Source organism: Poecilia reticulata, chromosome 4, assembly GCF_904066995.2.
Source record: "Poecilia reticulata chromosome 4, P_reticulata-male-v2, whole genome shotgun sequence".
NCBI lineage: Eukaryota > Metazoa > Chordata > Actinopteri > Cyprinodontiformes > Poeciliidae > Poecilia > Poecilia reticulata.
The window spans coordinates 16214863-16225120 of NC_088833.1; the positions used below are offsets into that span (position 1 = coordinate 16214863).

The 10258-nt window shown below is 38.6% G+C and overlaps 1 protein-coding gene across 2 annotated transcripts; it reads right to left on the minus strand.

Moving 5' to 3' along the window:
• Positions 1-1555: 1555 nt before the first annotated feature.
• Positions 1556-8358, minus strand: LOC103464132 (urotensin-2B). Of its 2 annotated transcripts, XM_081606366.1 has the most exons (6): positions 6415-8358; positions 6209-6313; positions 6077-6114; positions 5638-5728; positions 3835-5546; positions 1556-3618 (listed from the first exon to the last, which is right to left on the minus strand). In XM_081606366.1, the coding sequence occupies exons 5-6, from the start codon at positions 3851-3853 to the stop codon at positions 1748-1750; spliced, it is 1890 nt and encodes a 629-aa protein (XP_081462492.1). In that variant the 5' UTR covers positions 3854-5546; positions 5638-5728; positions 6077-6114; positions 6209-6313; positions 6415-8358; the 3' UTR covers positions 1556-1747. The 2 variants fall into 2 exon arrangements, with proteins under 2 accessions (XP_081462492.1, XP_008406229.2); XM_008408007.3 differs by lacking the exon at positions 1556-3618 and having other exon boundaries at positions 5112-5546; positions 6415-7137.
• Between the last annotated feature and the right edge of the window lie 1900 nt (positions 8359-10258).

Here is a 10258-nt window from a genome sequence, read left to right on the forward strand (position 1 = left end):
ACCCGGTCCCGTTTGCCAATTTATCCTCCTTTGTTTGCTTTATGCTTTAAATTCTCATCGCTTCCCATGGAATTTGCAGCATGTGTTGGCTCTCTCTGTGGATTAAATTAGTCTGAATCTTATTTGTCGATTTAACAGATGAACGTCTCTGTTACATCACACCAGAGGAATGAGTCTAAATGTAGTTACCGCTGTGCTAAAAATTTAACCTTCAGTTTAATAAGTTTTGGTCATATAATTGTAAAAGTTGACTGAAACAGCTTCAAATGTCTTTTTTTTTTTTTAAGATGCTCCTGAGCTATTCCCAGACACTGAGTGCTTGGGTTGGGTGTGGTTTTCTGCACGTTGTTGTGGTTTTATCTTGTGAAATTACAGTGAGGCTGTTTTGTAAAAGAAAATGTGTCATCTGAAAAACTCACTGACTGTTGTGAGATCTGAATGACCATTCAATCTGCTTCCTGTTTTGACATCTATTACAAAAGACTGGGTAACCTTCCCAGTACCCAAACTATGATAAAGTTAAGGTGAGAAATGACAGATGTTTTGGGTGAAAGCGTAAGCAGTATTATTCTGTAATACTTTTGAGGACTATTAATTTTTTGGTTCAGTGTTGGCAGTGTTCTACAAACTAAATGTTCACAACTAGGACTTACTGTAAATACAAACAGATAACAGATGTGGAAGGCAGAGGTAATTAGAGGTGGGAGAGGCATGAATGATATCATTATGAAGCCTAAATGCAGGAAATGCAGCTAAAGGAAATGCAGCTAAAGTTCAAAACAAAGATTTTTGTTTTCTGATCTGAAGATATAGTTAAAAGTGACTTTACTAAAGACTAAGTATCCACTTACTTCCACTTCACTGGATTTCTGTAGCAGCAGCTTAGCATGCACCACAACAAGCATCTTCACGAATGTTCAAATAATAGTTAAAATTGTTCAGATGACAACTAACAAAAGACAAAGCTGACTAGAATATTTTTATTATTTGTCTTCATTACATGAAACCAAGACCTGCATTTGAAATAAGTAATACTTTGTCACATCAAGTATAGCAGTTACCTTTACATTCAGTTCCACTGTTATATTTAAGTTACATTTTCATTTTAATGTTGCCACCTCTCTAAAATAATGGACACGTTTGTTCCCAGACACTGAGTACTGAGTAAAAAAATTGACTTAGGCCATTATTTTAGGAAGTTGACGATATGCTTTCATCACTGTAATTGTACTTTTACATTACCAAACTGTTGCAACATTTTTATTGGCACTGACACTCTCCGAAGACAGTAGTTCACATGTGTCATCAGCCAATGGGGGGAACCAATCCCCATTTAATAGTTCTTTATTCTTTTATAGATTCATTTCTGGATATAATATATTGCAGTAATTTTGTTCTGATTCAAAGGCTATGAAAACTTGTCCATCAAGTTTGCTTTATTATATCTTTTGCATGTAATAGATGTAACATAAAAGCTGATCACTGAAAATTGAAAAGTGCACACATTTCAAACTGTCAAAATAATAAGTGGGAGGAGAAAAAATATACCATTAAATGACTTTCATCCAGAACATTTATTTTTTCTTACAATACATATGTTTTTCTTATATGGTTTGTAAAGCTGTTTTTACTCTTCAAAAAGCAAACAAAACGTTAACAACATTTTAAAGCCACATTAGCGAAAAAGACAACATACTATAGTAGCCATTAGGAAAAGAAAATGCTTGTGGGAAGGGAGTGTTTATCTTCAAGCGTGCACCAAGTCTGATAACATGGTGTCCTCCTCATTTTGTGCACACTCAGCACTTATCTTGTCCATGGCTGTGCCGAGACGATGCACGCCATACATGGCAGCGAGAATAAGCACCAAACCCACGGCTAAAAGAAGGACATAACAAAACATTATGGACCCAACCGAAGCCGAACCGGACGGCAGAAACCACACATACACCAAGCGTTTGTGGATGTTGTGGTGAACATACTCAGGCCCCTGTTCAACCACCAATATCTCATGAAAAACAGGTGAGACAATGGGAATTACATCAGCCTGATTGGAGGTTGAAGTATAAACCATTGCTGAGTATGTTGTGGTTTCTGAGGTGGTTGATTCCGTAGTTGGAGTGACAGAAGTGTAATATGTTGTTTGGGTGGGTTCATATAAGACAGTTTGTGTCAGAAATAAACTTTCCGTTGTTTTCTCATCACAAAAGCTGAATTCGTCATCAGGCAGCGTGTGGAGACCTCGCAGCAAGTTAAAACGTGGACTGTAACATATCACATCATCTTTGTCAAGAACAATGCTATCATTTTCTCTGAGCCACCTTACAAATTCTCTTATACCACAATTACAATTCCAGGGATTGTCGCCCAGGGAAACAGCTGTTAAGGCTGTATTTGACAAGAAAATATCTCCAGGAAGTGCATTTAGGCTGTTGTTTCTCAAATCGATGGTAACAAGTGATGTGAGGTCCTGAAAAATCTTATCTGGTAGGGTCTTCAGTTTGTTTTGGTTGAGGAGGAGTATTTGTAGTGTGGTTAGCTTGGAAAAAAGGTTGGGAGGAAGATCCTGAAGATTGTTGTTTCTCAGGGAGAGCTTTTCCAGGTTGGGAAGACAGCAGAAGAGATCTGGTGGTAAGTACCTCAACTTCTCATTTACATGCAAGTTCAGCTCCAGCAGTCCCGACATGTTGGCAAACAGGTTTCCAGGAACAGTGACGAGGTTTGTTTCATACAAATAAAACTGTGTAATGTACGGCATATGGCCCATCAGTTCATCTGGCAAAGATAGCAGGGGATTGCTGTAAATTGTAAGTTTTTTAAGTTTTGGCATGTTGTAGAAGCTCTTCTGTGGGACACCCTTCAGCTGGTTGTAGGACAGAGTGAGCTCTGTCATTTTCTCCAGTGACCAAAACACGCGCGGTGGAAGGCTTTTGATCTGGTTGTGATGGAGATTCAGAACAACGAGGCTCTCGAGCCGATCAAAAATCCCCGGCTCCAACACTTCCAACTCATTGTGGGACATCCTGAATATCTGAAGTTTAGTCAGGGTGTGAAAAATTGTTGGCAATAGCTTCTTTATGTTGTTCCTGCCAAGGTTCAGAAGAAAGAGGTTGCTTAGTCCGTCAAACATGTCTGGAGGAAGATCTCTGATCTTATTGCGGCTCAGATCCAGAACCAGCAACCCACCCAGGCCCTCAAACATATCAGGACCAATGATCTCAAGCTGGTTTCCATCTATGTAAATCTCCTCAACCACAGAGAGAGGACTGAACACCCGAGCAGGAAGAGTAGACAGATCATTGTTTGTCAGCTTGATGGACTTGAGCTGAGGAGCTGCATGAAAGGCCAAGGGATGGATGGTGTGCAGGTGGCTGTTGGTCAGACCAAGGCGCAGCAGGAGAGTCTTATTTTCCAGACTCTTCTCACTGAGGACACTCATGTTGGCCTTGTCAAGCAGCAGAGTGTATGTATGGACTGTCAGCTGCTGCAGCAAATCTCTGCCATTACGGTCACTGCACAACAAGTGACCATGAGATCGGCACTCACAACCTCTAGGGCAAAACGTGTGGCAATCAAAGAGAGGCGGAGTGAGGAGGGCAAGTATCATCCACAGCGTACCTGTGTAATTAAAATAAAAAAGTAATAGTTTTCATATATTCTCAAACTGGCAGGTCAGCTTTGATAGAGATTCAGAAATTACCCTGTGTTGAATATATAAATCATTTTTAGAGAGGAGCAGCATGATGAGCATTTAAGATTTTTAGACAGCAATTACTACGGATCAAAACTGACTCAGAGGTGGAAAGCAGAAGAAGAGAGGAAGTTTTAACTAACCTTTGACGCAGGACTCCATCACAGTCCGGTGGTTGCTGTGCACTGAGCCGCTCTGTTGTCTAACTGAGATGTGCTCTCACTGCCTGTCAAAGCTTCCGGCCTTCTTCTTCACCAACATGTCAGCCCAGAAAGACATCACGTCATTAACGTTGATAAACACAGACAGGGACACGCAAGGTTAACTGTGGTGACCTGAAAAAATGCCTGATGCTTTATGTCCTCATTAATACCATGAACATACCCCAACAATTGATTTATTGCGTATATTTTTGGTTTTGGGAAGTCTGAATGTTTTGACGTTGTTTCCACATTTTGAGCCTCCTATATATAAATTACATAAGACGCTGGCTCCTTATTTCCTGATGTGGACTTATATTGCAAGCAGCTTTCTCTGCATCCTTTTTATGAACTGAGCCGGAATAGATAATGCCGGGGGGGTGGGGGGGGGGGTTCTGGAAAAAAAAGAAAAACAAAAGAAAAAACTCCTTCCGGAGACAGAGCTGAAGTGACAGGGCTGATAGGCAACTGCCAGCCGTTGATACCAAACAGCAAGAGAACAGTTGAACCGAAGCATGAATTCACATACTGGTGGTATTTATGAGTGATTTGTAGTTGTGATAGAGTTACTGTGAAATGCCACATGTCTCCTTTCTCTGATGGCTACATCATTGTCATTGTCTTCTCCATAAGTTTTCAATGGATGTGATATTTTAAATTAGCATTAACTTAAAATTGCTCACATTTGATTATAAAATAATTTCACTCTTCATATTTAACACTGCTTGAAAACCAAAAACAAAAAAAGTGATAGACATTGCTTGTTGTGTTGTATTAAGAAAAGTCTAATAAATGTTTGCGGTATTTGATTAAACTTCTGAAAGATATTAAATTTATTCCCACAATCTGTCCTTTATACAGTGTTTTTTAATAGTTATGTTCAGATTAATAGGATTGTCTTTTAAAAAGTGGGTAAAGCTTTAAAATATTTTAATAACTTTTATTTCCATCCATGAAAATTCATGCATGGATTTTCATGCATGAAAATACTACATAAAAATAACTACCTTACTCAATGTGCCATGATTCTGTCTCACTGATCTTGAACTTTTGAAAGTCACTTTTCATTGTAGCAATTTACTGGTTCAGACTAATTAGTGGTATGATCCGATTTGTTTTTATAGTTTCTTTCTTTTCTTTTTTTTTGGTGAACAAAATAATTTTCTAAACAGACTTTGCAATTTCTTTTTTTTCCAGAAATTTTAAAACAAACAAAAAAATAAAGATACACATTGCATTTTATTTACACAATAAAACAAGCAATGGCTCCTTTCTAAATACAGTGAAAAGTGAGGCGATTGGTAGTTTGGTTGATCAAAACTTAGACCAGTTTCTGCCACAAGAGGGCAACAAAAACGCTTAAATCTAAATGTGGTAAAGATCATCTATTCACTCAACAATGTTTCAACAGTGTTTCTGCTATACATGTTACCCAAATTCTTGTTGGGTAACATGTAAAGCAACATCACTCAGAGGTTTCATGACAGCGTCTAAGGGGACATGAAATGTACATCACTATATTGCTGGAATAAATACAGTTTGTTCAAATTATTGGTATTTGCAGGTTTTAAGGCTATGCTGAGCAGTGCAGCAAGTTTTCCTGGCAGTTCTTTTCCTCTTTTGTCTTCGTCAGACACAGTACTTCCAAAAACAAGCTGTGGGTAACAGAACATACAGACACAATAAATTAGTTTCACAATAACCATTAAGCATTCCTACATTTTGACTGGTTGTAATTTAACTTACGTTCTCCACGCTTTGTTGTTATGGATTTGTCCTCAGCTACATTAGCAGAAATCTTCCTCTCCAGCTCCAGGTCTTCCCACACTGTACGCAGCTATAAGTACAGACCGGACCTATTAAAACTGTTGCTGTTGTTTTCTATTTTGTCATTATTAAAAGCTGTGTTTAGTTGGTGCCGCATGTGTACTTTGAAAATGTAGGCTATGTTCTTGACACATTTTATCAAAGCAAGTCAAATAAACCTCAATTTCCTTGTATCGCTTTTAAACAAGGAAATTCACATTTCTATGGAGGAAAACAAACCAAAAGAGGTACATAAAATTACATTAGAAAACAAATAATACATTAAAGAATAAGACGACAATTTAGTCATTACTAGGACAGTGCAGCAAAATCATAATAAGAGCCTCCAACATCCCAGATAAAAAGAGAAAGGTCTTACCTCCTCAAGATCAGCTAATTTATTACCCAAACTCATACCTGCAAAAGTGTAAACACAGTTATTATTAGATGATTATGTACATTTTTAAAATTTATTTCAGAAGTAGTATACATGTTTCGGAACTTATCCTACCCGGTGGGCTGTCTTTTTCACCACCAGCCAAGGTGTTGTGAAACAGCAATGCAATAATCTTGCTCTGAATGTCAGGGGCGTCTTTCAGGTTAAAAACATGGTTTCCTGAACATACGAAGCAAATGAAAATCCCACTTTAAGCAAAAACAAATATCTTGTTCAGCCCCATAAAGGAAGACAACATTTAAATTTTTTTGCACACTCACCAGAGGTAAATATGCTCCTCCCCTCCACACTGATCACTCCTTGCAGTAACAGCAAACCAAGGAGTCCCAGAGAGCAGTTTCTGATTGTGACTCTGTCCATGGCACTCGGTGAATGGTCCTCAATGAACTCCTGCACTATGAGCCGCTTTACACAACTCAAGGGGTCCTCTCCTTTGGATCCATTCTGCCAGTATACATTTATATCTCTTTTAGCTGAGAGGAGGAGCCAGTTCGCTCCTTGAGTCTTAAATCAACATGTAGTCGCTTTGGACTTCGTCAAAAACCCACAATCTCATAGAGACCGTGAAGTGTTTGAATGAAATACGGTGCTGTGACGTTGCAGTTGAGGGCAGTAACCCTTCATCACTCTGACATGGCCAAATCAAAGTGATAGGAAGCTATCAATCAGCCGCTTGGTTATGAGAGACCCGTCAGATGTTCTTGGCACCTGCACGTGCCTTTCTTTTACCGTAATTGCTTCCTTAAATAGCAACATGGGAGTGTGTTGGTCTGGTGAAGAGAGGTAAGTGAATTGGTTCAGTCTGTTGGAGCGCCACAGGAAGAGATGAGATCCTCAATCTTCAGGACTGATTCAAGGCAGAAGGAGCATCCATCACTGGGATCGTGTCAACATCTGATGGGTCTTGGCAGTCTTCCCTGCATGTTAAGGAAGTAAAGTTGCCCATATCTGCCTAAGGAGCAGAAACGGTGCAGGTGTGATATGGGAAATCACCTGCAAAAATTGTACGGTGAAGTATGCTAATTCCTACTCTAAGTTGAAAACTCAGGAGTCTTCAGTTTAAGCCATAAAGCTGAAGTCATTTAGTCGTTAAATACTCCTCCCTGCTTTCAAGATATACTGGTATGTGACAAGAAAGAATGGGAGATGAGAGTAATTTCAGGTCATTTAAATTGCAATTAATATTTTAATAATTTTATCCTTTTAACATATTATTTAGTGTTAGAATAAACTCTAAATGGGGTTAGCACAATTTTCTTTACTACTGATTCCTCTTCAGTGCCAGAAAACCACCGTTGTTCCCCTTGTAGTTAAGTGAGTCCCTTCTCTCTAAAGCAGGGGTGCCCAAAGTCGGTCCTCGAGGGCCGGAGTCCTGCATGTTTTAGTTCTCTCCCTGGTTTAACGCACCTTGATCAAATGATAGCTCATTAGAAGGCCTAAGAGGAACATTGACCTGCTGAAAAGGTTGTTACTACCACCAGGGAGAGAACTAAAACATGCAGGACGTCGGCCCTCGAGGATCGACTTTGGGCACCCCTGCTCTAAAGTATACAATAATGCTTCTTTAATTTCTAATGATGAAAATTAACGTGACTTGAGAATTAAAGTGCTTTATAAATTCTATTTGCAACCTGAATTGCAAACACTTTTTTGTCCCTTAAATTTTATTTTATTTTTTTTTTCAGTTTTGGAATTATTAGAGCCACACCCCTAAATGTATTTTTTATTAACCTAGTAAACTCAAGCAGGTTTTTTTTTTTTTTATAACTATTACGTTGTGGCTCTGTTTTTACATTCAGGGTTGTTGAACAGTAGGAGAATGAACCTTCACCCGTTGGGTCTTTGTCAATGAAAATTGCATGGTCTCCCAAAATGTATGTTGCCATAGATAGTCTGATTCACACATTCCCAAAACAGGATTATTAGGATGGTTGTTTCCTAAATTGCCCTTAGGTATGTGTGTGTGTGTCTGCACTCATAACGTAGGTGTGAATGCAGACACACACCTATGTTGTGTAGGTGTGAGTGGGTGTGAGCATCATTGTTTGTCTTCTTTCTTTCTATGTTGTTTTGCGAGGGACTGATGATCTGTACAGAAGGTAGGTCTCGTCCAATGGATGCGTTAGAAAGGCAACACCCATCCATTCATGTCTATTGGACAAACAATGTCTATTGTTTGTCCAACAATAGACTCTTAGTAAAGATCCGTCCAAATTTTTTGGTTACTCTACCCTAGTCTACTCATCCATTGGACAAACAATGTTGTTTGTCCAATGGATGAGTAGACTAGGGTAGAGTAACCAAAAAATTTTCTCAACTAATAAGTGTAAAGTTAAGTGGGGACATGTGCCTATCTGATAATGGTACATTGGGCGAGCGGTAGAGTACACCCTGAAGAAACGCAGACACATAACCATGTACTCACACACTCACACCCAAGAGAGACCAATTAATCCAAGTCATGTTGTTGGCCTGTGGGAGGAAGCCAGATACTCAGAGAGAACTCACACGCAAACTCCACGCAGAAAGACTCCAGGCCGAGATATGAACCAAAAAGGATCTTCTTGATGCAAGGCAACATGCCATGTCCAGTCCATGTTACCATTTATATAAAGATATATTTTTTTTGCAATCTATTATATCTTTAAAGCATAAAATTAAAAAAGTAAAAGTAAATATTTTTTTTGTTGTTGTTTGTTTGTTCTTCATGTGAAGAACTTTGAATTACCTTGATGCTGAAAATGTTTTATATGCATAAAATTACCTTACCTGTGTGTAAGAACAATAAAATTCTTCCAGTGACAATGTGTACTGTTTAATGCATACTAATTTGACCACTAAATGACACAGTAGGCTCTTTGTCCACTTCTGGGCATCGCTGATGAATGGATGTATTCTTTTCTTGGCTTCCTGGATTATATAATCCTGATCTATCACATACACTAATTATGTATATTGAGGTTTGTGCTTGTAAGGTAAAAATGTGTGAAAAAATATTAGGGTTAAGCACAATGTTGTGTCCCTTTCAGAGGAGTGAGAGAGTCTGGGGAAATGTATTGTATGGTAAATAAAACTTTAAGTGTTAAGGTACGGACTCTTAGTATGGGCTGTAGAAATATGTTGGTTGGTAAATGGACTGCAGCTTCCCCATAAAACTGCTTTAATTATGTATGACCAGCAGGTTGACTCGGTAAGCACTAGAGGGAGCAGTAACACATTAACATATTCCAAATATGCTGTACTGTTGTGAGGTCGCAATAGTTTGTGGGAAATGGCAGCTACAGAAATGAAAAGGCGTGATCATAAGCAATCTCGGGCGACTAGTCTCAAACAAGCAGGAAGATTTATTGTTTCTTTACGAACTTTTATTTTTATGATACCCCGACACATCAATGTCGCAAGCATTGTTTATCAGCTGGATCCCTGCTTTTTCACCAGTATTTCCTTAGAGACCGAAGATGCAGCTGCTGCAGCAATGAACAGTCACAGAACCTTCAAAGGCGATATTGTCAATGTAAACACATGTAGTCGGACTTATACCGGAAGTTGGTCAACTCGGACTTTCAAAATTAACTTAAACAATTAGATGCATCTTTTAGTGTTTTTGTGTGTTTTTGTTTTGTTTTATTTGTGTCATTCGGATGAGGATTTTGCATTTAGAGTGATTGTAATTTGACCTACAGTTCTAAAAATGACAAGACTACAGAGCTGCAAAACATATAGAAATAATTAAAGTCTGTCTTCTTGATTTTTGCATGCTTTAATTTTTCATGGCTATGGGTTATTTTGAATCTTGATAAAGGTTTTTCTTATTGTGTCTGTTTTTTGACATTTGTGTGGCTATTTATGGGTTAGGGTGAAGCTTTGAATGAGTGCAGCTTGGTTCTCAGCCACATCACATGTCACTCTGTCCCTGAGCAAGAGACAGAACTCCAATATTTCCTCTCATTTGCTTATCAGTGTGTGACTCGAGAGAAGCAGCTTTGAATTCATGGTATGCAGTACGCACGCATAACAGTCTGTCAGTGTTCGTGAGAAAGTGAAAAACACAGTATACAGTGCTGCTGGGAACATTTAGGATTATTTTTAAAGTAAATGTGTGAT